We start from the raw sequence: 26,770 nt of genomic DNA on the forward strand, positions 1-26,770 counted from the left end.
CATTGAAATCGACAAATAATTTAATTTACAATAAAATGAAATTGTAAATATGTCATTTTAATGTAGCTTGACTAAACCAAATCACATGAATTCCAATAGAGTCAAAAGCTGAAATCAAAGTTACTGCCAGTCTCTTAAGCGACTGAGTTACCAAGAAGTCAGTTTATCAAAAACTTTCAATTACTAATCTTTAGTAATTAAGGTAAATTAAGTAATTAGTAAATTAAGGCTAAGGCTAGTGGCTAGCTTTCACTTGATATAGCTCTATGGCTTTAGCTGTGTAGTTGTCTGTACAATATGTGCCATGGCGGCTTCTACAGCCCACAGAAATTTTAACGGAAATTGAACAATTTTATGGCATAATGATTTTTTAATATGTTAAAACAGATCGGAAAAACGTTCTGACCAAATATAATGTGTGTATAATATGTTTTGGATTTGGAGGGCAGAACTGGCCCTAAACTCAGTATAACTGACAACTTGTTAAACCTCAACCAAAATAACCATCTCGGAATTTGAATGCTTTGATGTCTACCTGTTGTGTGAAGCCGTTTTCCACCCTGCCAGATTCTGGTGGAGAAATGAATCTAATATGAAGAATGCTGGGTTTAAAAATGTTTTTTTTTTTTTAAATGTTTTTAAAAAAATGTTTTTTTGAACTCTCACACAGTTGCGGACCCTCCCAAATTAAAAAAAGAAATACGGAGGTCATGACCTCAGCGTCCTCAGTAGTAGCTTCGACCCCAGAAACAGCTTACCTTATATACTGAATGTTTTTATCGTGAGTTTTATTAATTCAATTTTGCTGTTGTCTTTCAGGGAAGGAAGGGAGAGAGTGGACTGCCTGGAGTGGATGGCCTTCCTGGACCTTTGGTAAGAACTGTCTCAATTTCATAACATGCAAAATGCACACACACATATTGGTAATGCACTTGTTTAAAATGACCTCTTGTTTATGCACAGCTCATGTCTCTGTTTCTTTTCTTGTACCTCAGTGAACTCTCAAGGAGAACTGAGGAGAATTAATTTGGTATTCTAATTGTGTGGGGTGCTCAACATTTGATGTGACCCACAAAGCACAAAATTACTGCTTTCTCAAAGGAGTCTTCACTGTGTGTTTTAGTAGAGGGAAAATAAACAGGCTAGATTAAAACCAACAGGTTATGTCAATTAATTTTCCAAATTGCTCCCTTGAGCACAATTGAAATACACCTGTCTTCAAGTGGTATCCAAGGCTGAATGAGCTGTTTACAGCACTTCAATACCCCCCTCTAGTGGCTGCTTGCTGGTACTGATGTACACTGCGTCCTTTGGAAATTCACATGAATACAATTCTTGGGTAACATCTGAATATTTTTTGAACATATTTGGCAGGAAAATATTTAAGAAATATTGTTAACTGTTAAAATGTCTCCACTATTTCGATAAAAAAAATCTCTTCAAAAACCTGTATTTTGTGAGAATGAGTTGATAATCAAGTGATACACATTTTCAGTTATGTTATTTTTTTTATTTTTATTGTTCAGGGTCCTCAGGGTCCACCTGGGCCACCAGGAAACCGAGGACACACTGGACCTCCTGTAAGTGACCACAACCTGAAATCAACACACAGCAGTTATTGTTAAACATGATCATTTTCTTTGACAATTAAATAATGTCTGTTATGGAATGTTGAACATGTTGACGTACTTAATCTTTCTTTTTGAAGGGTCTACCTGGTGAAATTGGATTTTCAGGCAAACCTGGAGAGCCTGGAAAGCCTGTGAGTCGGCCTTTAATTCTCAAACATTATTTGTCGTCAATGGTACTTTGAGTCATAGGTGTTTAATCTCTGTTGTAGTTTATCTGCATGCATCACTATATGTCAACCCTTTGTAACTGATCTTCAAAGGGTCTTGCTGGTAAAGACGGTCTCGACGGTCTTCCTGGAAATGATGGTGCTGCGGTCAGTATGACTTTTGGAATAACTTTTATATTCACTTTCTGCCTTCCATGCTTACTTTAAAGCTGCACCAATCAAAAATTTCATATGAACAGTGGTTCAAATGACAATGTGTAATGCGAAAAGGGTCACTTCTAGTGACAAAACCACAGAGAATTATCATCCATAACTGCAGTTCTGCTCAGCTCTATGGGGCTTTTTTAAGTGTCTTCCAGCTCATTGTTTTGGTTTTACGGCCTGCAACTTAACTGTTTTGGTTTGCTCTCACTGCTCTCATCAATCTTGTTTAAGTTTAAACCTCTGCTTTAAGTTTAGTCACTGTGAGTACTGCAGGGCTAATGACTGTGAGGCTCATGACTTCCAACTCTCGAGGATAGAATTGATAAGCTAACAAGCACGGAAAACAGCTGTATAACCTACAAAATGTATTTCTCTCTGAGTAGCACATATACTTTAGAAATAGAGTGGAGAGTGCTAAAGAAACAAACTGTGCGAGCTAAGAGAGTTTTACTGGGAAACTCAGTGTGAAGCTAACAACTACTAGCCTGGTTCCAGACCTCTGAATCATTACCTACATTTTTACATGAATCAAGTAAGAGAGAAATTAAAATTCAGTCTGATTATCAGGCTAAACAACTACCAGTATGAGCAAAAATTACTTTTTTTGAAAAAATACTGCTTCTTTAAAACCTTTTAAATTTATGTACTTAAAATTAATGGGATGGCTAAACTAAGTTATGGTGCATTTACCCTTCACTACATTCAGTACCTAGTAAATGTTTGTGGCAAACATGGTTTTTGAAAGTATGACATCTAAATCCTAATCTTGTGCTTCTTAAGGGGCCCAGGGGAGAGCGAGGAGCAGATGGTTTTCCTGGCAAGCCTGGACCTAAGGTACTGTCACTTAATCCTACCCAGAAACACAGTGGACACAACTGGACACATATGCAGCTTATGAGATAGCAATTGTATTTTGCAAATGCAAATCTGACATTTTAAATTCCGTGTGTCTTCTCCCCAGGGTGACGATGGGCCACCTGGACCGAGAGGACCACCAGGGGAGAGAGTGAGTTCACAGCTGTTGACTTTCCTTTATTTGGGGTATTTTGTTATCACAATGAAACATATTTATTCATGTCACATGTATTTTTGTTGTTTTTTTTTTAAAGGGGGAAGCTGGTTCCCCTGGACAACCAGGTGCTGATGGAGCAAGCGGAAACAGGGGTGTTCCGGTAGGTGTGGCTGTGCTCCTCACTACATGTTACCAAGCATCACCAGGAGTTTGCTCATTCACAGCGATAGACCCCCATTTTACAAGCTTGTGTCATGTTATTGATTTCATATTGAACTGTACATTGTCTACAACTGTGAATGGGCAGACATCCTCTAAAGGTCACTCTTACATTATTATGCAACAGAAATAACTTCCACTGAAAAAAATAATTTCCATTGAAATTAACTGTTCCTAATTTGGTTGGGTAACCTCCTGGGTCCCCTTCAAGGCTGCTGGGTGTTCCCAAATGCCACTTTGAGAGTCATTGTTCTTGATCTACTGCTTCCAATTTAAAAAGACCTCTTTTTGCCTGTATTGATGTGCAAATATAGTCTGTGGCTGTGTAATTGTTTTAAATTTTGATTTCTGACTCTCTTTCAAAGGGAGAAAGAGGACTGGATGGACCAATTGGGCCAAAAGGTGAAAAGGGAGACAAGGTAAATAAGAAACAAGAAACCTGTTTCATATGTTTCAACTTTTTAACATAAAATAATTTATAAGCATACATGGACAGAAATACTTAATTCTCACTACCATGCTACAGTAGTTACAGAGTCATCCTCCTCTGTCTCAGTAATGGTCACGCTGCAGTAGTAGCTGTAATAATGTAATTAGTATGCAAACAATGAGAACATATTGTCTCCTGCCTCAGGGTGAAGTGGGAGCAACGGGACCTCCTGGTGCTCCAGGAAATGTCAGTAAAATTTCTGCTCTTTCTAGCGTGCATGTTAACCCACTGTACAATTGCAACCTTGCAATATATAACATATCCATGACGAAAGACGTAAGTCAGTGTGTTTGACTCCTCGTCTCTCTGTTTTTTCCTCACAGGTGGAAAATGTCATCCCTGAGCCTGGTGAACCTGTGAGTAGAGTTTTTGAGCATACAAACCAAACTCTATTGTAGGATTACCGAAATTGTAGAGAAAACAGTTTTTTTAACCATTTAGTTGGTACCTCATAAGTCTATACTATATATGATAATCTGTCTGATATTTATCTTGTGTTCGGTTTATATAGTTTTAAATTGATAAATTGAATTTTGATTCTTTTCCTGTAGTTCCCCTTCTGTTCCCCTGCTTCTTCTACCTCATTTTCATTGGAACTTCTAATTCCATTGTTTGTTCTCACCTCAAGGGAAGACCTGGAGAAAAGGGAGAAAAAGGAGAGCAAGGGAAACCAGGAGAGATGGTGAGTTTTTCTCTGTGTTGTCGTTGCTGATCTTTTCTTCTTCAGTTTAACCCAAACTGAGGCCCATATCTACGTTTGCCAATAAGCAGAGAAATCCACTAGATGTCAGTAGAGATTTGGTATGGCAAGAGGAAAGCAAACCTGCTACAATACGAGAGCTCTGGGGAATTCTTTTTAATTGGCTAGGTAAATTAAACTGTAAGAGACGGTAAGACTCAGCCCTGGCCTGATTCTCTATCCACTTCAGTTTATAGATATACAGTATATTACGTGGACGAGAATAAAGTGAAGAAAATATTCGTATGTTTTAGGATGCAGGAGGCCTGGTAGCAGCATAGAGATTTGCAAAAATAAATTATGTACTCTAATTAACACACACTTCAAAACGCAAGTATGTATTTCTGTTATCTTTGACTTTCTCAAGGCACCTTATGGAGGTGAGGGTGTTCAGTTACAGAATATCATTGTAATTCTTCATGCATGAATGTTGTTATTATCTCCAACCTTGATTGCACAACCTTCATTAATTTTACGTCTTTGTCCTCTGGAATCACAATCGACCTTCCAGCATTAGAGTTTTACGAGAAACATGAAATAACAACTTTGAAAGGATTATGTGAGAAAGAATATTAGCTAATTAGGCATGTAGACACACACTATCAAAACTAACATGTTAATTCACATGTCTTCTCTGAAGGGCCCAAGAGGATTACCTGGTGAACAAGGTTTTAAGGGACCAGCTGGACCACCGGTAGGCTGCTCCTGATCCCTTACCTCCTTTACTTTACAGTCATCTTTGGTGGAAAACCTCTGAATTGCCATTTTTATTCCAGGGACCACAAGGTGACACTGGACTTACGGGAGAAACAGGACGTGTTGGGGAACCTGTGAGTTGTCTGATTTAATGTGATTCAACATTCCACACCAGGAGGGAAGAATTACTTAACCTTAATGGCTGATGTGTTTCTCCCAGGGTCCACCTGGCATAGCTGGTCCTCCAGGGACTCGTGGGTTACCAGGGAATGTGGTAGGTCTTTTCTAGACCTTTTGAAATTAACTTAAGATGCAAGTCATTGATCCTTGCTTGCATGTCCCATGACTATTTACAGGAATGATGTCTGTGTAGTATAAAATATTAACAGTCGCCGCTGATCACTTCGGTATGAAGCCAACAGTTGTCTGTCTTCTAGGGCATACCAGGGATCATTGGGCCTCCTGGTCCAGCTGGACAGAGAGGAGACAAGGTCAGTCACCTGTTTTTAAAAGCTATGGGTATAATTGGTTGGGTGTAATTTTGCAAGTATTCCGACTGTGAATCATCAATTTTTGCAGTGCAGAGTTAAAATAAGTCTGCAGAGAAGAGAGGGTGACTTTGTGTATCCTCCATTTTTTTGTTTCAGCAGAGATGTCTTTGAATTCATTTCAATTCCGCTGTAGCAGCAGCTACACGTTTCACAATAGCAATTCAAAACACTTTCTGCTGCCTCCCATAGCTTTTTCATTTTCTTTGCTCTCTGGCTTTGTGTTTTCTTTGTCTTTTTCCACTAGTTACTGCAGTGACATTTTATAAATGGGTGATGTGTATAAAATTTTTGTTTCCACGTCGTTACTATCCCCAAACCTCGGTTTATATGATAAGAGGGTAGCAGTTTACACAATACCACAATACCATTAAAAAAAAAAAAATCTAATTCATAGTAAATGATCTAGATCTGCCCCAAAATTTAATGGGTTCCTTCCCGGCCCATGCCCCATCCCTCCACCAAGTTCGGTACAAATTGGTTTGGCACTTTTTGTGTAATCTCGCAGACAAACAAACAAACCAACCAACCAACCAACCAACAAGAAGAAAGAAACTAGACTTTCTAAGACAGCTGATTATGTCCCTGTTGTAGCCTTGAGGGACAATAAAGTTATCCCTTTATTATTGTGACATTTGTTTTAGGGTGAATCAGGTAAACCAGGACAAGCAGGTCCCACAGGCCCACCAGGAGAGCCTGGTTTGACTGGACCCCCCGGACTACCAGGGAAGGGGAAAGACGGGCAAAATGTAAGACACATATATTCCTATCACTCTATATTTAAAACCTTGTTGTACCTCAGTCCTATTGTAGACTTGCAGAATGATGTTTAACCACATTTTAGTGACAGCAAGTGTTTATTGGGCATATGTAAGTTACATTGCATCAGGGCTTTTAAAAGGAAACAGCAAACAAATTAAATTGAAACTGACTGTTTAAAAATGAACTACACTTTGGGTTATGTTAGTCATTATTTGCCTTGTGATGTTTTTTATTCGCTAATACAGCACTGGATTGAAAGGACAGGCTCACTTTTCTCAAACAAGATCTGGATATTTAATGTTGTTTCTTATTATTCATAATGACACACTTCAACAATTTCATTTTGAGGTGGTAGGCACTGTGCTGCAGCTTGATGAATGCTTTTAGTCCACTAAAAATCAGTTAACATCCAGTTTTCACCTTTTATTTTCCTTTAAAGGAGAATTCGCACAATTTTACATGTCAAATGTCTGTTTGCTGCATATGTGAAAAAAGTTGTATAGACCCTTTTAGACCTTGGCATTGTGGGTAAACTAGGTGCCAGGTTTTTACAAGAAAGAAGAATGAGTGGAATAAAAAGGACAATATCTCTGGTTCTGCTGCATCGATTTTGATTCTTTTGATTTAAAAATGCCAAGCTCTCTCAATGAAAGAGTTAGAACATTTTTCATCTTCTCATTGAATATGAAAATCATATTTTTACCTTAGACTCAACATTTCATCATCATGCATCATATCATGCAAATATTCTAGATGGCAGGTGCATTATTTTGTACACATTTCCTTATACAGTATATTTGGTATCTTTGGTAACTTTTGCATCTCTACTAGAATTTAAAATAAAGTTCTGTGTAGAGTAAAGTTTGTAAGGACTTACCCACTAGCAGGTCACTGGGATTTAAGAGATAAGACAAGACAGTGATGAACTTAAGTAAAGGTATTTTAATGTAGCACTGTGTATGATTATAAGTCATAGGAAACAATAAAAAACAATCATTTCATGATAAATATGTCTGATCATCAGTTCACATTCAGCTATTCTTAACAGAAATCTCATTAACAACCTCACGTATTCCACGTGTACTGCTTGTAATCATCACCCTGCCCGCAATACATGCTGAACCTCTGCACAATATTACCAACTGTATGGGAAGAAAATGAGTCTGAGTTGGCACATTTTGCTCTGCATCTCAACATGTTTCTTCATCATTTTCTATCCCAGACATGTGGCCGTCCTGCTGACGAGGCAGGCACAAACAGGCAAAACACTGTTAAGACATATCACATTAAAGCTACACAGGAGCACAACAGATTTGGCGCACAGCGGTTCTGTTTTTTTACAGCTGCCAGGTGCAGCCTCAGGGCCTTTCTAACAATTATGTGCATGAAAAACGGCAACTCGTACATACTTTCAACCCTAAATGATTTATTCAAAAGAAGCTTAATTCCAGTGTTTAAGTAGAAAGTTATTTGATTTATGTCATTTTTTGATGTTACAGGGAGAACCAGGACCACAGGGAATCCAAGGACCCCAAGGGCCAAAGGTAATGTAGTTTTAAAGTTTGCAAGAAAGTGTGTGTGTGTGTGTGTGTGTGTGTGTGTGTGCGTGTGTGTGTGTGTGTGAACTTTGTAGGGTTTTTTTTATCATGCACAGGTGCTCTTTTGTTGATCTGAAAACCTTTTTTTTCTGGCACAAATGAGAAAAACAATTCATTTTTGTTGAAAGCAGCAAAAGCAATTTCTATGTCCACTGCACTGTGACCATTGCGCTGATTATGGCCAGCTCTTTGCTGTGAAGAGCTTGATGTCAAGGGCACAGAATGGAAGAGGCTGGACAGGGGCATTTGCTGGATTTATGGTGTCAAATCGCTCACCCTCATCACCAAAACGTTTTCTCTTCTGAGTACCAAAATGTCAACTGCAGATTGTATTTTTTTTTCATCACAGATTAAAAACAATGTGGTATTTCTGGGATCAGCAGGCATCACTGAATGTGGCAGTTTCTTTGCTGTGGGAGACTCTTGGCCAAACATCACGGCTGACCTGATATTATCTGAGGAACACGGTGGTGAAGTAAACTTTGTTTTTTTTCTGCCAGGGTCAACCAGGGTCACAAGGAGAACCGGGGTTACCAGGGGACAGGGGTGCTGCAGGAGAAGGCAAAGTGGGACCAGCGGTATGAGCATCAATGCCAGCCAAGGTTACTGCACATTATCCGCCTGCAGTGTATTTATTTACAAACTTCTAAACTTTACAATGCTTGTCCTTCACAGGGGCCCCCGGGAAATAATGGAGAACCTGGACCTGCGGTAAAAATTTTAAAAAGATTAATATTGAATGTGTTTATGCTTATCAAAAGTGTTTCTCTAATATGTGTTTATCTGGGTTTCAGGGCTTGAGGGGTTCACCAGGAGTTGCTGGTCCTCAGGGCCCAGCGGGACATAATGTAAGTGCCAAAGTTAATGATGAATGAATGAATGAATGAATGAATGAATGAATGAATGAATGAAGTTTTGTGGTGTACATGTCGCATCGTTTTAAAACTCCTGTCGCTGTCCTGGCTTCATTTGTCTTTCCTTCCCTTGGTTATTTTAACTTTCTATAATTACCATAAGTTTTGGTAGACAACAATGTATCTACTAATCATTTTATCTGCAATTCATAAAAAGGTAATACTGTGCTTTTGCTCCAAATGCAGGGTTTACCAGGAAGGCCAGGAGAGAGGGGATCACCTGGAGAGCCTGTAAGTACAATCATAGCCAGGAAACCACCAGTACTAGCTGAGCTATTGGTTGTACTCACATGTTATATAAAAGGTGATCTTTTCCTTTCCAAATGTTTGCTCAGATAAGGTATGTCAACTGAATATGAAGTGGGATATAAGGGGAGAATAATTATGTACTAAAAAGTCATAAACGTTCTCCAAAAAATATTTACTAGGCTTATCACTGCACTAATCAATATTTTAATATAAAGAATGGCTGAAATGACTATATGAAATGTGAAAGGGGTTGTTTGTAACAAACACACAGATAATAATTATCAAATTCTGCGGTTCCTCTTAGCTCTATGGAGCGGAGATATTGCAGCATTTTTCAGTTAATTGTTTTGGTTGTCTGAACCGCAACGTTACTGTTTTGGTAAGTAAACTGTTTTGCACTCTCGTAGCATTATTTTTGGCAGCAGCAGCTAGCTGTTTTCAGCAAAAAAAGCTCATGGTGAACATAGTGTAGCATTTAGCAGCTAAAGATATTAGTCAGGGGTCGGTGAAGACTATAATAGAGCTAAAAGGAAAAATTAATATGTACATTTGGCAGGTCACCACAAACTGGAATGTAAATAAATTCTAATGTTGCTCTGTGTCTGCTGGATGTGTAAATAGGTTACAGATTCTAACATGTTCACCACGTCAACTTTATGAAGCCAGAGTATGTCAAAGATTTGTGTTGAACAGCTTTTGGAGATTAGTGCTGCTTTACGTTTAGACATGATTACACTAAAACACCAATTACACAGTGCAAATTTTGTGACCATTTAATGGTTAAATTGAGCTATATAAATAAACTTTGACTGGCTGCTTTAAATCCAAGGACCCTATAAGAAACATTTAAAGTCAAATGTGTCATAATTCAAATTTTTATACTCATAAGGTGTTTTCTATATCAAAATCCTTATGTGCGTCTATCCAGCTTATAGCTGTGCATCCTTACCGTCTAATATGTTCTTTGTTTGCTTTTGCTTGCAAGCTAATTTATTAGCTTGCAAGCTAATTTCCCTAATTTCCCTAATTTCCCTAATTTCCCTAATTTCCCTAATTTCCCTAATTACCATTTCCCTAATTACCAATCAAGGGAAGTGTTAAAGCAGTTGTATTTCAGACAACAGTGTGACTTCAACTGTGTTGCAACTGCTTGTAGAAGGCCCTTTCGTATTTCAATATGAGAATGCCCCCATGCAATAAAACAGGTCCATAAAGAGAAACTTTTCCCATTTAGGTGTGGAAGAATGTTACTTGCTTGAACAGAGCCATGACCTCAACTTCAACCAGCACCTATACATATTGGTAAAACTTTAAAACCAACCGTGAGGCCAGCCTTCTCACCCAACGTCAGTGTTGGACTTAACTGGACACGCTTGTGGCTGAATAGGAGCAAATCCCTGCAGTCAGGTTCCACAATCTGGTGGAAAGCCTGAGAGCAGAAGAGTGGAGTTATAGCAACAGTTCAGTGCCCTTGGTCTCTTAATTGAATGTTCAGCAGTCACAAGTGGCTGTAATGTCCAGGTGTTAACATTCTTTTGGCCATGCAGCCTAAACTAAATACATAGGGATATTTCTCGAATTGAACCGTATGTTGTCCAGTAAATAGAGCCCCAAACTTGCATTCCATGACTGAATAACCCTTTTATTTCCTGTCTCTTAGGGAAAGGCAGCAGACCTCTCGGACCTAAAGCTGAAGGTAAGGAAAATTTCCAATCCTCTTTAATGAGAAAAGACTCTATGTTTGGATGCTGAGTCTGTTTACTTTATCACAAACATGTCTTTTAGGATATATGCTCAGACTGCCCAGCTGGTCCCCCTGGACCACCTGGTCTTCCAGGAATCATTGGAGATATAGGACAACCGGGACCCCCAGGAAAAAACGGTCAAGATGGTTACCAAGTAGGAGAAAGTCATTAATATTCCATCGTCTTTGTTCATAACTTCACTTTACTTGTACTGTAAAGTCTATTATGATAACTCTGCTCATCTTGAAAGGAGTATAATAAAGTGTACTTCTCCACGATATTAGCCCTATGTGATGCATGAGGTCCTAGCTGTAGTTTTATCATCATCAGTCACAGTTGATGTGACGGATGGAGAGGCTCTGTCTGCATCATTAGCTCTGCCTCCTCTGAGGGCAGCAGTGAACAATTAGGGCCCAGGGATGGTGCTCTGTGGTGTCTGGTTGGACAGAGACTGATGCTCTGCTGTGTCATTACAGGGCCCGCCAGGACCAGCCGGACCTCAAGGAGCCCCTGGAGCCGACGGAGTAAAGGCAAGTTTGCACACTAACCGCACGCTTATTGCTCCCCAATGGCCAAACACTAAGTAGTTGTTTATGTCAGCATGTTTTTTTTACATCATAAGGTCCAGGTAATAGGGTGAATAGTTGAATATCGAAACTCCACTCAAAATAGGTATTGAATCATATTTCTATGGCAATATACGCAGCTATTGCGACATCCTCCTCTTTGGTAATATTTTGAGGTTTCATTTCCTTTTGACAAATAGTTTTTCAGATGGATGCTTTTCTCTTGAAATGTTAAATCTTTTCTTTTCTCTTTTCTTTTCTCAACACAGGGTATAAAAGGTGATCGAGGACCTCCTGGAGGCCCTGGAGAGAAAGGAGAAAAGGTACCTTTGTCGTTATGACTCACGGGTCCTGTATTTTAAACTCCTTTTTCCTCCTCTCTCTCTGTGTTTAAAAAAACATTATATTTGCATGCATGAAGCACATAATTATATTTTGATCACTGTTTTCTCTATTAACAGGGACAACCAGGACCCCCTGGTCACCCAGGTCCTCCTGGCTTAATGGGTACACCTGTAAGTTACTATTTTTGGCTAATTATATCTATTTTTAAAGTATGTGCACCAGATTGGACTAAATACTTAAGATATTTGTTTTGTATGTTTGTTTATTTGGTCTCTTATTTGGTCAGGCTTTCTCTTTCTGTTGACCTCCAATGACTGTCTCTTTTCTCTTCAGGGTAATGATGGACAGCCTGGCTCTGTTGGTCCCCCAGGGCCCCCTGGAGAAAAGGTCAGGCTGCACTATGTGTATTTTCCCCTCAGAAAACATATTGTCATATGTGTCATTATAGTACAAACCTCCCCCCTCCAGCATGTGGGTCAGCCAGCCTGTGTGGTGATGGTGGCCATCAGTCATTTCTTTATCTTTTGTGATGGTGACCTGTTTGTATTTGTTTTCACTAGGGTAAAGAGGGTCTCAAAGGAATCCAGGGACCACCGGGCCTTCCTGGCTTGATAGTATGAAAAATTATTTGATGTACAGCATCATGAATATGCACACAGTTCTTGCAGCATGGTGTAAACAGTCTGAGTTCTAAATGCAGTTGTTTGACATTAAATAATCAATTTCATCTGCTGATCTGCAGGGTCAGCCTGGAAAAATGGGAAAGGATGGCAGACCAGGTGAAATAGGAGAACCTGTAAGTAGATGGAAATGATCCAAATTGCATATAAAGTTTGAACAACAACTACCAAAAATATTGTCTGTATTTACATAAATTTTAAAGAATAATGTGCCAAGACATGATGCTTTAACTATTTTTGTTTTCTTTCCAGGGCAGGCTTGGTGAACCTGGGCCACCAGGAAACCCTGGGCTCAGGGGACTCCCAGTAAGTAACCACCAGTAAAGAGATCTCATGGAAGAAGTTGGCAGTGCAAATTGTTGTGGCTGATTCATTGTGTTTTCTCTTCCTGTACAGGGCTTTAAAGGCCACAGAGGAGAGGCTGGAGTTCCAGGACCTAAGGTTGGTGAGCTTCTTATTATTTTTTATGTATTTTAACAGGTCAGATTTCACATAAGAGCCACAAACGAAAACCAGTATTTATTCTTTAGCACCATTTTCCTGCTTAATGAGCTTCAGCATCTGTAAGGAGTAACACTGACTTTCTGTCTGTAAAATTGCTCACCTGTTACTATGATGAAAAATAGCGGGGAAAAGGACATATAAATGCTGACCCTGCATATTGTGTGTTGGACTCCTTAAGCAATTTTTAGCATACAATTTTCAAGACATGAACTGTCCTACTTTCTTTACTTCATCAAAATAAATTATACTACACATTGGTACAATGCAAGTGCAATTGAGTTTTACCAATTTCTGCCATGTAATAAATAAAAAAGAACACATAACAAAGGATTTTGAAGGACAAGAAGCAGCAACATTTTTCCTTTAACTCTTACTTTGACAAGGCCACGCAGTGAAAGCTTCCACTTCCTCTGACAACGGTGTTCAGTTTAAACATTTCACTTTGACAGTGTAAGTGAAAAATGGTTTAGGAAATCTGACTGTATGGCAAAAGCAGAAAATCTGCTCTGGTGCAATTTTGTGTATGTAAGGTGACAGCAAGTCAATGGAGTTGGATGTTGGAGCAGCTACCCCAGACAGCTTTGGTGTCTATATAGGTCTGGTGCTGTCAAGTTTCCTCCATGAAAGTTTATGTTACATGCAATGTAATGTAATTAATGATCAAACATTTGCAATTCTCCCATTCATCCTTATCAAATTACAGTTTTTAATCCCCTACCCTTACACACAGTATATAAGGCTGCAGCCCCTTTGTACCTATAATATACAATATAACAGCCTAGGTCCTAACTGATCACGTGACAAGCAGACAGCCCATCTCAGACTGTAAAAAACATTTGATATAAGAATCATCATTGCTGGATTAGAAGAAACTGTGACATCCTCTTATAACTGCAATAGGATAAAACTGGTGCAGAAGATTAGATTATGAAGCCCCCCCTCTGCTCAACAGCTATAACTGCAACCATTCACTGCAGGAGTTCAGGGAATAGCACACAGCCGAAGTCAGTGTTTGGCATGCCGCGCCGTAATGTCAAGCCACAGTATATCTGACACTTGCACTTTTAACACGCACCTTCTCCAAGAGATTCACTTGCAACTGCTGCCCCGTCTCTTGTGTAACACACTCCCGCAGGAAAGGTTGGTGCCACAGCGCCGTGACCAATAGCATGGCTCATTAAAGACAGCTCTGACTGAGCCACAGCAAGGCAGGCAGCCTCTCAGCCCTGTAGCCCGAGCTGCCACACTGACAGCAGACAACTTATTAGAGGAACTGTGAGGGGTTTCTATAGCCACACTGAGAATTATCCTCCACTACTTAAAATTACTAAATGTCGGTCATATAAAAATTATTTTCACTATTATTGAGGCAACTGTCAGTTGATGTATAGCTTCAGTGATAGTTGCAGGAATACTATATTTAAAGTGACAAATGTATAAAATGCAAGCCACGCAAATTGTCCCAGAGACTGGCACACCAATGCCATTAGAATAATTTGAAAGATGTGATAAGCAGAAATGTCAATTTTTTCTAAACCAAAAATCCTATGTCACATAATGATTCATTTTCAAAGTCCTTAACTGATCAGTAAAGTCTCCAAATTGATGGCCGATTAAGCCTTTGAAGAACATGACACTACAATAAAACACAGGATGATAAAAAAAGGGAAAAATAAACACCCAAACTTGATCAAAATATTGTGGTTTCTCTAATCCAGGATGCCTTTCTCCTGGGAAATCAGGAGGCACTTACCTTAAATTAGTTTGTGGAATTTCTCTATATTTTTTTTTATGTGTCAAACAGGGAGAAGATGGAAAGCCTGGATCACCTGGGCGTGATGGCAAACCTGGGAAGGAGGTATTTTCAACCTTATACATTTGAGATTATAGTGATATAAGTGTGTCTGGAGGTATTCCTTTGAGGCTGCATACATTCCCAACAACCTTTACCCCTACAGTAAGCCTGTATGTAGTCTGAGAGACGATACCCAGGGCAAACATAAGTATGCAAAGCATTCACTCCGTTTCAGATGAGTGTATTCAACCTTTTTTATCCACTTAGATGTTCTTTCCTCTGGACTCTTTTGGTAGGACATTAAGAGACCAATGTTCAGACACATGTTAGTAAGAAAATCAACCTGAAACAATAAAAGTCAGGGGGATAGAAATAGCATGTTGAAAAGTGAGGGGGACATGACCCCCATCCCCAGAGGGAATTACGCCCTTGGTTTTTTCATGGTTTGCTTGTTGTATTTTCTGATATGCACACACATGAAAATTGTGACCCCCCCCCCACGGAAAAAGTCTCTGCAGTTCCCTCAGACCATCCCACCTGCAGAGAAAACAAGGCTGTAATAAAGTGGCTTTATTCATTTAAAAAAGTATACAATACAGTGGAATAAGTTTAAAAGCATGAAACACACATGGGAAAGAAAGAAAACAATTTGCCTCTACCTTAGTTATTGTTTATCTATTTTCTGTCTAAAAGTAATACACATGCTCCAACAGTGAATACTTGCCTTCCTGATTAAAATCCTACATGACATTCTTTCAAATGTAGCTTCCTGGCTCAGTCCCCCAGTTTCTGAGAAGATTAACAAAAAGTTTTGGACAGGATGCAACATTTCCAGCAAACCTCAGAATCTTTAATCATGTCTGTGCAATACTAAAGGTCCAGTAGTAGCAGTCTAAACTTTAAACCATAGGAGTTTTATATCTTTTGACATTGTGTAAGTTTCATCCCATTCATCTACATCAAATGATGGACTGAAATCCCTCTAACATGCACATTCAAAAGCCCCAGCACTCTTATTCCCCCATTTGTTTAGTAGCAGGATGTAACACTTCACCAAAAAACCTTTTTACCTAACTCATTCTCTGACTTTGGGGCTTCGAGACAGACTGTTCTCACAGTGCAAGTCTCCTAAGGTAAGATTATGTCTTCCACCTACGCCTTCAAATTTAACTCAAATTTGAGTTCAAATTTAACTCACTCATGCAGTAGAGGCTGTATTTCAATAATGATTAAAATGGTCATGCCTGCCCTGAGGCATGCCCTGAAGATGAGATATGAAGACGTCACAGTGTTTTCGAGGTGTAGAAGATGTGTTAAACTGTCCCTTTTTTGTTTTTGCAGGGCTCTATGGGACCTCCTGGTACAGAAGGACGTATTGGGCCAAGAGGAGAGTCGGTGAGTTATTTCCAATCACTGGTAGGGCTGTCTGATGCAAACACAAGACAGACCCAGCACAGTGTCAAACAGACAGATAGATATGGATGTAACGTGGCACTCAAGTCATTTCTCTTGCTATCCTTCCCCATCAATTTTCTCATGCTGTCTTTTTTTTCTTTTCCATTCTAGGGCAAGCCAGGTGAACCAGGACCATCGGGAAAACCAGGCCTCCCTGGAACTCCAGTGAGTTATCTTTTCCTCCTGTACAAAATATTTAAATTCAGTTTTTCTCTCTGTCCAGCTGTTTGCATCAGTATAACAAGCTCCCAGATAAATAACTGAGTAATCAAACAAAAGAAACACATGAAAAGGGCCATAGAACATGGATTCAAAATTGTGACAAGTATTCTCTGTTTCCAAGAAAGATCAAGTTTAGTAGAGAAGTGAGCAAGAGGCAGGAGGGAAAATAGGTCAGTAACTGCTTGCTCTATTGAGATAATAGAGCAAGCAGTTACTGTATGTGGGATGTATCTGAAGGCAAGAGGAGGATGTGAAGTATTTCTAGAAGGGATGAGCTGTCAGTTTGAGATGGAAGATTGGAATAAATGTTGTCCTGACCGGGGTGGGAACATTACTTTCCCCTGGGTGAGCTAGGATTGAAAGGAGTTGACCAGGTTGCTGCCAGCGGGAGAAAACTGATTGCCAATATCATAGTACAGAGATCAGGTTGTAGTGGACTGTCTCCAAGAGGCACAAGGCCTATAATTCTCTCAGCAGGCTTGTGTGTCTAAGTTTTGAATTTCATAAGCGCATCCATAGACAAATACCTACGCAGAGTCCCTGGTGACAACAGGTCTGAATCATCTGATGATGCAGAATGCAAACGCGGTCATGCAGGGACTGGGAGAGCAGCAAAGCTCACAAAGTCTTCGCAAGGTTGTCCTTGATTTCAGAGGTGTCAGCCTTAACGCCAAGATGAAGCTGAGTGTGTGAGGATCAGGAGGAAAATTGTAAATATTATGAAGCATCTTTACAACTGATTTTAACTGGCACTCTTAATTTTAATTGTATAGACGGAAAATTGCATCAAACCAAAACAATCCTTCAGTTCAAGCTTTGCCTGGAGAAGCTCAGCCGCTTTGACTTGCATTCCTAATTGAGAGTCGCTTGAAAACAGAATCATGTCCATGGTTTCTTCTGTATTGCTTTCGAGTAATGTGTCTACCCAATTGCGACCTGACGTAAAAAAAAAATACAGGCTGTTTTTGACGTAAAGGTACTATAATTTAAGCATGTGAAGCAATGTACTTGTATTATTGCTTATTTTTCCGCCAATGTGTCAACAGATCGTAACGTAACTTAAAAAGCGAGACCATCCCTGACTTTCTCGGTTACCTATAACAGCTCGTGGACTGATTTCCATGTAAAGGATTTGGGATGAATTTGGGATAGCATTGATAGGTAACATACCTGACCAAAGAAAGAAAGGCATAAATTTCTCGTGTGAACTAACCAAAACTTTTGTTAATTTGGAAGAAAACTGTGCGTCCAAGTATCTGGTCACTCATAGCAAGAAGCTGATTGAAAAAAGAAGTTTTCAGGGCCTTTAAAGTCAGCAACAGGCAGGTGACTGAGTCAGGCAACATATGTAGAAAACCCAAGGGAAAAATTGCATGTGACAAGTTTATTCCAAAAAGCCATGAACACATTGATTTTATATAAACTTAAGCTACTTATGAAATATGAGCTTTGCACTTTACAGGCCACAGAAAGGCATCTGCCCTGGTAACATGTCATTTCAAAGCGCTGACCTGGTCCTCATAAAGAATTAGAGCCCTTGTACTTTATGTACTTGCACAATTTCGCTGAGCACACAGAAGACATTAATTAAAGTGTGTGAGAGTTCAGTGATTAGGGAGTTTATAGGGGGATGCTGGGAGTGCAGATGAAGGGGAGGGAGAGGGGAACAATGCAGAGGTCATCATGACAGATAGCATTTGTTAGGGGAATTCAAATGCAGTAGGTAAAGATAGAGATCTTGTGAGACCTGCTCGAGAGGAGAAGTTTTTTTGTAACTTGACATGTTAGTATTATCCACGACAGTTTTGGAAAGAAATAGAAAGAGCTGCACACTGGTCCGTGGGCTGAAGGAAGAAGAGTAACTGTTGCTAACTGGAGGGCAGACAATATGCAGCCAGCTATCAGAGAAGAGTCGATGATATCAGTCAGCAGAAGGAACAGATCATCAGAAATAGCCTGGAGAAATAAGGAAGGCAGGAACAAGATGCAGAAAGCTTAGAGGAGGAGATAGAGAGTGATTTCAGCAGAGGGTGAGGGTATTTAGAGGCAGGATCAGATATTGACAAAAATGTTATCAGATTGCCAAATTTACCATGCAAAGAAAGGAGGGTGTAGTGAGTGGATAGAAGCAGAGGAGACGGAGAAGAATATCCATTTCAAGAATATAAAGCAGAGAGTTCTTTACAGGTGGAGATGAAAAAAGTTAACATGAAACATCCTCTAATTTCTGCAAACATTAGAAAATTCCTGCACTCTGTGGTTGCCATAACCAGCTTGTCTTCAGGCCCACATGTCCCTTGTAAATATGAATTTTAATCTCCTCAAGCTGGCATGTCCCACCTAAAGATTGGTTTATGAGATTTTTATCCAGGGCAAGGCTGCATGTTGATAAGAACTGCAGCTAAAAGTTAATCTTGCTGAATCCTCAGTAATGAGCGAAGCTTTTAGAATACAAGTACAGTTTGCCACGTGTGTATGGCATGTGACGAACAGCTATGTCTATGCTGTCACGCAGGGTCTTAGGGGAGACAAGGGAGAGGCCGGCAACCCAGGATTACCAGGATTTAGTGGGCCTAAAGGCCCTGCGGTGAGTGGGAGATTTTTTGTGTTTTGATTGAAAGATTAATTTCGGATCCCAAATTTGAGCAGCTGTTGGTAATGTTAACTTTTATCTTGATCTCCAGGGTCCACCTGGTCCAGTTGGACCAGAGGGAAAGCAGGTAGGCACTTCCTGAGACCACTGACAAATCATATCATACCATGTCATGTCATGTCATGTCTTGTATAGTGTGAGTAGATGTCTTGCTCACATTTGCTGTTTTTGGTTTGTAGGGGATGCCAGGCAGAGTCGGTGATCGTGGCATCAAAGGAGATAAAGTGAGTATTGGGGATGTAAACTAATATATCATCTGAAACAGAATCAGCTTTTTTGTTTGTTTGTTTACAGACACAAGGAATATGACTCCGATTTCTAATCAGCTAAACAAGGCCAAAAAAGCTGAACAAAGAAAAGCAAACATATACATGAAGAAACAGATACAGGTATAAATAAACATAAATAAATAAACAAAAAATGGACGACGACATACAGTGTCTATATACTGTAAAGGTCAGTTTCTGCAAACTGTAAACAGGAATGCAAATAGTGCTCGGTTAAGAGTGTGGATACAGTGGGTGGCTATGTAAAGCGTAAAGTGTGCAAATATACTATGTACAGTATACAGTAGCATGAAAAAGTCAGTGAACCCTTTGGAATGATCTAGTTTTCTGCATTAATTAGTCATAGAATTTGATCAAATCTTCATCTAAGTCACAAATACAGACAAAATCAATGTACTTGAGTTAATAACATGCAAACAGTCATAATCTTTCATGTCTTTTCTGAACACACCCATTAAATCTTCACAGTGCTGGTGGAAAGTAAGCGAACCCTTGGATTTAATAACTGGTCGAACCTCCTTTGGCAGCAATACACTCAAACAAGCTGTGCTGGAAGACGCCGATCAGACATGCACAATGTTCAGGAGGAATGTTGGACCATTCTTCCTTACAGAACTGCTTAGGCTCAGCCATATTCTTAGGATGTCTGGTGTGAGCAGCTCTCTGAGCTCATTCCACGGCATCTCTATTAGGTTATGGTCTGGGCTCTGACTGGGCCAATCCAGAAGGTTGATTCTCTTTGTTTGAAGTCATTCTGCATTAGATTTACTTCCATGTTTAGGTTTGTTGTCCTTCTATATCACCCAAATTCTACCGAGCTTCAGCTGGTGGACAGCCACCCTGACATTATCCTGTAAGATACCTTGATAAACCTGGGGATTCATTTCCCCTCCATGACAGCGAGCTGTCCAGGCCTAGAGGCAGCAAAGCAGCCCCCAGTCATGATGCTCCTTCCAACGTATTTCACCGTTTGGTTGATGTTTCATGTTGGAATGCAGTGCCATTTTTACACCAGACGTAGTTCTGCATGTTCTTGATGTTCTTCATCCTAAGCTTCATCAGTCCACAAAACATTTTTTCCCGTAGTGTTGTGGAGCATCAAGGTCAATTTCAGGTGTGGAGTGATGTTTTTATTGGACGGCAGCAGCTTCCTCCTCCTGTCCTGCCATGGACACCATGTTCCACGCAACCATGCACCATGATTTGTATACGGCAGACCAACGCACAGACATGTTAATCAGCTGCAATGATTCCTTTGAACATTTAGATGTTTCTCTGGTGTTCTTTTTTACCTCACTGATCATTCGGCGTTGTACCTTTGTAGTCATCTTAGCTGGGCGCCCACTTATAGGGACAGTAGCCACAGAACAAAATCATCTCCATTTATAGACAGTTCCTATGACTGTGGACTGATGAATATCTAAACTCATTAAGATTAGTTTGTTAAACTTTCCAGCTTGATGCAAATCAATAATTCTTGATCCTAAGTCTTCTTTGATCTTTTTTGTCAAGCATGATTCACATCAGCAGATGCTTCTAGTGAACAGTAAACTCAAAATGTCTGAATGCTGATTATAAGTGAAAGTAGCTCAAACCCACACCTCCATTCTGGTGTCACTGATTGGACTCCACGTTTGATAACTCCTGACTCCAATTAGCTTTTGTTGATGTGATTAGCCGAGTGGTTCAAATACTTTTTGCAACCTACACTGACTGTTTAACGATATATTCTGTATGGACAGGAACAACACAATGACCCATGTGTTATTGGTTAAAATGGTTTGTGTTGGTCGTTATAGTAACACAGATTAAGGTCCAATAATATTTTAAGACAAATTTATACATAAATTTAGATAATTCCAAAGGGTCCACTTACTTTTTCTTGCTGCTTTGTGTGAACTGCTTAGATTTACATTTTACATTGTGTGGATATGAACAAATATTCACCTCTCAACAGATGAAAACAGCATCCAGATTTTTGCAGTAATATTCGTTTTGCCACAAATGTCACACCACCTCTTCTCAGAGACATAACTCAGTCAAATAGTAACACACAAACTTCATACACACTCTGTTACAATAAGGAGATTCACAGTACGTAAAGAACATATTCATCTCTTCCCTTATGGCTTTCCTCACTGTCCAGTAAGTTATCCATCCGTTATTTTGAAGCCCTTCTAGCCTAAAAATTTACTATTCCTGTCATCTAATCCAGGGTGACCCAGGTGTAAAGGGAGATAAAGGACATGCAGGAGATTCAGGTATGCCTGGAAACCCCGGACCCCCAGGTAGAAAAGGCCACACAGGAATGATGGGTATGTCAGGACCACCAGGAGAAATAGGGTCTCCTGGGCCACAAGGACCTTCAGGAAACCCTGGTCTCCCAGGCCCAAGGGTGAGTCATATCCATGAAAAAAATTATTAGATTTGAAACAATGTTGATGCCAACACAATGTGTACAGATGATTGAGATTTAGGTATTAAAAACTGAGTGAATCATTAACATCTTCGTTGTCTCAGGGAGAGTCGGTATCACTGGAGCAGATGAGACGGCTCATCCAAGAGGAGCTGGCAAAACAGTTAGATGGTGAGGAGGCTATTACTCTTTGGGTCTCACCTTGCCAGTAGATCTCCGTGAGATATTTGTCTCGAGAATGGTTGATTCAGGATAGCCCTAATAGAGTTATATGAGATTTACGTCACTTTTCTTTTGTGTCCAGCCAAATTGGCTTACCTCATGGCTGAGATCCAGCCAGTCCATGTGAAGAGTACAGTCGGCCGTCCAGGACCTCCGGGCCCTCCAGGTAAGGACGGCAATCCTGGACGATCTGGCCCCCCTGGAGAGCCTGGCATGCCTGGACAGAATGGAGGAGAAGGACCCAGAGGACCCATGGGCCCTAAAGGTAGGACAAAGACTGTTAACGGTTGTGTGTGGAATGATCTGTATCAGATAGTAGAGAAGAGGAAGAATATTTATGCCAAAATTAAATTTTAAGTCAGAAAGCAATCTCGTGTATCTTTAAAAATATCAGAGGGATGTTTGAGATATATTTAAAGGAATAGTTTGACATTTTGAGAGAGATGCTTATTCCCTTCAACCGAGTTGAGGTCTTCAAATGTTTTGTCTGTCCAACAGTCCAAAACCCAAAGATATTCAGCTTGCAATGCTATTAAACAGAGAAAAACTGAAAATCATCACACTGGACATACTAATACCACAGAGGACCTGGTATTTTTTCTTAAAAAATTACTGAAATGATTAAGCAATTATCAAAATGGTTGCTGATTCATTTTCTGATAAGTGACTAATTGTTGCAGCTCTTTCCACACGGTTTTCCACTGTCCAGACATACTTTTCAAGCTATACTTGCTCACTATCTTCTTACACTGTCTATCCTTTAAACACATATTCACTTCACATTTAATCTTTTACCCTAAAAGACTGTATCTGCTGACTAAGCTCTCACTCTCTGTCTCCCTCACTCCCACTCATTTTGTGCATGACCCAGGTTGTTGTATAATTCCCTAAAATGTTATACCTGTATGTCTTCAACCAATTTCAAACACAGTGATGCTCATAGTTGTTCAGAATTGTTGGTAAATAAATCAGAAGGATAATAATGTGCAGAAATCATTTTGACTATATTTGTTTTCCTGTTCCTTTCAGGTGAGAAAGGAGCAAGAGGAGACCAGGGAGAGCCTGGTATTGGTGAAAGAGGAGAGCAAGGCCCTCCTGGCCCGATAGGTAAGAACCAGTCTCTTGCTCACTATATTCATTATTACTAGGGTGGTTTCACCCAGTCCCTAATTGCTCCTCTCTCTGCTGTAGGCCCAGCCGGTCTGCCTGGTTACGGTAAAGACGGAAGCCCAGGACAAGCCGGAGCCCAGGGTGAGCCAGGAAACCCCGGCCCCCACGGTCAGCCTGGACCTGCAGGTCCTCCTGGCCAATGTGACCCCACCCAGTGTGCCTACTATGCCAGCCTGGCACAAAGACCCCACACCAAAAACATCAAGGGGACTTAAGAAAGGAGAGACGCAAAGATCTTAAAGTCCAGCTGTATTTATGAACTTGGTTGTGTCAGTCTGAATCAAGAACTTTTCCTTTTAAAGATAACCTCAGTACAGAGGGCTGAAGCAATAAGTGCTGCCGGTCAGAGTCTTTTGTTTTGTTTGTATTTGGTATGAAGCTTGGGACCGATGGGATTGAGCTTCGGGGGACTTTTTAAGATTTAATATGGGCTAAAGAGGGCAGCTAAACATTTTTTTTTTCCTCATTTGCCAACTTCCTGTAAAATATATAGGGAGATAAGAAGGATGATGCAGTTCCCTCCTCTTAAACTCCGCCATTGGAAGTGGGGGAGATATAGTATCGTTTCATCAGTAATTATCTCAGAAGTACAGCCAGGCATTTTAATGCAGGAATATGTCAGCATCACAGCCTGTTTTTCCTGCCTCACACCATTTAGCATCTATTACCCTTCACAGCCTACACTGTACCACGTCAAGCCATAGCTGTCAGTTACTGCTCACCAAATTGATCTTTCGCTGGTGATCTTCTATCAGTCTGTTGGTAATTACTCAGTCAAGGGAAATATCTGTTGTGTTGTCACTGATGGGGCAGACAGTGTGAAGCACAATCTCAAATACAAGCGTTCATTTTGTTAGTTTAGTGAGTGATGAATGATCACATTTGTGTACTTCTTGACTCCAAGCTGGTAGCAGTTTTCTTATGTGGCCTTGTTTTGGATCATATTGGCACCCCAGAACAGGCAGAAAACAAAAAAAAGAAAAAAAAACTTTTAGAGAAATCCACCCTTAAATAAATTGGAATTTGCTCAATTTGTAAAAGTAACCATGTTTGATTTATTTAGACAGAAATGAAACAAGATTTTACTTACTGGGAATAAAGTGGACGAAGCAAAAATTACCTCTGTCAAAACCCATAAATTGGAGTCTTGGCAAAGTTCTTTCAAGCTTTGCGAGAGATTTGAAGGATTTCATTCCAAAATTCTGGTTATTTGCCTAAAAAATACAACAGTGTACCCACACTATCAATTCTGTATGAATTTGAAGGGGAATATCTAATTTTGAAATGAAAGTAATTTAAATTTCTTTCCAAAATATGAATAACATGGCATGTATGTCATGTCAGTCATACGTGCCATGTAATCATTTGCTCAACCACAATAAACCTGAGTGTAAAAGACAGAAGTCGAGACAGGAAGAAAGGTCACCATTAGATTTGTACTTTTATGTTTAATGAAGTGGCTCTGGCCATTCTCTCTCTGAGGTATGCATGGACTTGAGCAGTGAACAGCTTCAAGGAAGTGGTATAATTGCAGCCTTTGTCCACCTTTCTTGAAGAGCTGCTTGTTTCACACTGCTTTCTCTAAGTGTGTCACTTCCTTTCTGTTCAGTGAGGCTTATTAAGAGCCTATGCTGTGGCAGGGCCCGGGCAACTCAGCCCTGCTCTGAAAACACATTGCTCTTCTTATTCGTCCCCTGGAACTGGAAATTGGAGAGCTGCTTCCCTGCATCCTGATGAGCAGAGCATTGTGGTAACAATTTGAAAGATGTTTTGCCTTGCGTCCCTCACGGACCAATTACACTTCTCCCCAAGCTCAGACGTTCTGGTCATCTAGAACCTATTAAATAGCCTCCACAAAATTTATCACCTTTGTGTTCCTTTCAAAAACATGAAGAAGCGCATCAATACCCAAGAGAGCAAGAGGGAAGTGAGGGTTCAATTTTGAAGATGCGAGTATAGAAATCTTACGTGAGCTTGCCAAGACATTTAATATAACTGACGCGTCAAAGGTTATCACTATATGGGCCAGTCATATTTAACATCTCTTGTTCAGGTTATCTAATGGTGGGTCATTCATTATGAATGTCAAGTTGTTGCCACATCCCAACTTAATTTCTCAGCTGCTCTAGAGGCAGGGGTAATTTAATTTGTTAAGATAAGTCAAGCCCGCTTAGCTTTATAAAAGATATAATAACATATTCTTCATTTTAAATAGGAAATGTTGAATTCATAAGCAATAAAATGCCCCCTGACTAAATTCAATACACATTTTGGCTGATTTTGTTGCTACAGCCTTACTTGGTCTGGGATGACTTTTTGCTTATAGTGGCTGATATTAGGTAATGTTAGCAAAATTTTTTTATTTTGGCCAGGTTTTGGCCACATATGGACAGTGGCTTCTGTTCAGCAAAAATTACGTAGTTACAAAGCTACATGGACTCATTTTAAACTACAGTAACTGAGTGTTTTTGTTTTGTTTTTTAAATAAAGTTTGATAACTGGTATATGCCTAATGCAATATACCAGCAGTATATTTTGGGGTCTCAAAATAGAAAACTCAGTAATTGAAAAAGAAACACTTTTCCTTATTTCATGGCTACGGCTGACTGAATGCAAAACATCCAGCAGGCTGGACCTACTAGCTTGTGTTAATACCTAAAAAAGCCAGTTTAAAATTGGCTGGTCAGCCTGGCTAACTAGCTAGCTAAGACAAGTCAAACTCACAGCAGATCACAATATTGAGTATTTTCACTTTTACTAACTGACTTCTTCATTTTTCAATCTAACATTACTTAGCCAACAAAACTGTAGTTGTTACCTCCGAGATTTAACTCAACCAATGAGATTCTCTTGGCCTTCAGAGCAGCTGTGTTCTTGAGATATGCTCATATCACTAAAACTACATTGGCAAATGTTGTTTTTAGCTACAGTGCATTATGGCTCCTTTCAACTAAGTGGAAGAGAGCAGCTTTAAATGCAGTGAAGTTCAAATGTGTGGTATGTTCATAATCAAATTTGGTAAACGCGGGATTTGAATGAAAGTCCTGCTCTTTCAGCAATGCCATTTAAAATGCCTGTTAGCTGCTTCTCTGTCAACGGTTTACTATTGCACAATCCAATCGTATCAGTATTGCTATTTCTTAGATTTGTAAATGCTCGTTACAGTTACCAATAGACTATGTGTTACAGGGTGGGATTGTAAGTTGCTGCACAAAGCTTATTTTGTAATGCATATAGGCCATACGTCTTTCATTATTCAAATTAGCTATTTTTGCTGATTGATTTAAGTTATATTGATAAATTATTCACAATTTGAACCAATACAAATGTGTTTTAATGCATTAAGTAAATTTTTATTAACGTGTTTTTCCCTTTTTTTTCCTGATAAATTGGTGCTAAGATATTTAAAATTAGTAGCATATTGTAAGTATTGGAAAGACACATGTACTGTATAATAAAGAACGGAACTGATTCATTTTAT

General features: G+C 39.7%; 1 protein-coding gene across 1 annotated transcript in view; it reads left to right on the forward strand.

Annotated features, from left to right (window-relative positions):
• Window positions 1–23,504, forward strand: part of col22a1 (collagen, type XXII, alpha 1) — a 49,785-nt gene extending 26,281 nt beyond the window's left edge. The window contains exons 23-64 of the mRNA XM_040122278.1: window positions 820–873; window positions 1,527–1,580; window positions 1,709–1,762; window positions 1,892–1,945; window positions 2,783–2,836; window positions 2,964–3,008; window positions 3,112–3,174; window positions 3,599–3,652; window positions 3,868–3,909; window positions 4,047–4,079; window positions 4,352–4,405; window positions 5,103–5,156; window positions 5,239–5,292; window positions 5,379–5,432; window positions 5,596–5,649; window positions 6,351–6,455; window positions 7,968–8,012; window positions 8,567–8,644; window positions 8,742–8,777; window positions 8,861–8,914; window positions 9,167–9,211; window positions 10,890–10,925; window positions 11,015–11,128; window positions 11,451–11,504; window positions 11,810–11,863; window positions 12,002–12,055; window positions 12,219–12,272; window positions 12,446–12,499; window positions 12,628–12,681; window positions 12,818–12,871; window positions 12,962–13,006; window positions 14,874–14,927; window positions 16,206–16,259; window positions 16,431–16,484; window positions 19,057–19,128; window positions 19,226–19,261; window positions 19,374–19,418; window positions 21,697–21,876; window positions 22,002–22,068; window positions 22,202–22,384; window positions 23,149–23,226; window positions 23,311–23,504. Of these exons, the coding sequence (XP_039978212.1) occupies window positions 820–873; window positions 1,527–1,580; window positions 1,709–1,762; window positions 1,892–1,945; window positions 2,783–2,836; window positions 2,964–3,008; window positions 3,112–3,174; window positions 3,599–3,652; window positions 3,868–3,909; window positions 4,047–4,079; window positions 4,352–4,405; window positions 5,103–5,156; window positions 5,239–5,292; window positions 5,379–5,432; window positions 5,596–5,649; window positions 6,351–6,455; window positions 7,968–8,012; window positions 8,567–8,644; window positions 8,742–8,777; window positions 8,861–8,914; window positions 9,167–9,211; window positions 10,890–10,925; window positions 11,015–11,128; window positions 11,451–11,504; window positions 11,810–11,863; window positions 12,002–12,055; window positions 12,219–12,272; window positions 12,446–12,499; window positions 12,628–12,681; window positions 12,818–12,871; window positions 12,962–13,006; window positions 14,874–14,927; window positions 16,206–16,259; window positions 16,431–16,484; window positions 19,057–19,128; window positions 19,226–19,261; window positions 19,374–19,418; window positions 21,697–21,876; window positions 22,002–22,068; window positions 22,202–22,384; window positions 23,149–23,226; window positions 23,311–23,504 (2,730 nt within the window). The remainder of the gene's footprint in view (window positions 1–819; window positions 874–1,526; window positions 1,581–1,708; window positions 1,763–1,891; window positions 1,946–2,782; window positions 2,837–2,963; window positions 3,009–3,111; window positions 3,175–3,598; window positions 3,653–3,867; window positions 3,910–4,046; window positions 4,080–4,351; window positions 4,406–5,102; window positions 5,157–5,238; window positions 5,293–5,378; window positions 5,433–5,595; window positions 5,650–6,350; window positions 6,456–7,967; window positions 8,013–8,566; window positions 8,645–8,741; window positions 8,778–8,860; window positions 8,915–9,166; window positions 9,212–10,889; window positions 10,926–11,014; window positions 11,129–11,450; window positions 11,505–11,809; window positions 11,864–12,001; window positions 12,056–12,218; window positions 12,273–12,445; window positions 12,500–12,627; window positions 12,682–12,817; window positions 12,872–12,961; window positions 13,007–14,873; window positions 14,928–16,205; window positions 16,260–16,430; window positions 16,485–19,056; window positions 19,129–19,225; window positions 19,262–19,373; window positions 19,419–21,696; window positions 21,877–22,001; window positions 22,069–22,201; window positions 22,385–23,148; window positions 23,227–23,310) is intronic.
• Window positions 23,505–26,770: the final 3,266 nt, after the last annotated feature.

Source organism: Xiphias gladius, chromosome 24 (assembly GCF_016859285.1).
Source record: "Xiphias gladius isolate SHS-SW01 ecotype Sanya breed wild chromosome 24, ASM1685928v1, whole genome shotgun sequence".
Classification (NCBI taxonomy): domain Eukaryota; kingdom Metazoa; phylum Chordata; class Actinopteri; order Istiophoriformes; family Xiphiidae; genus Xiphias; species Xiphias gladius.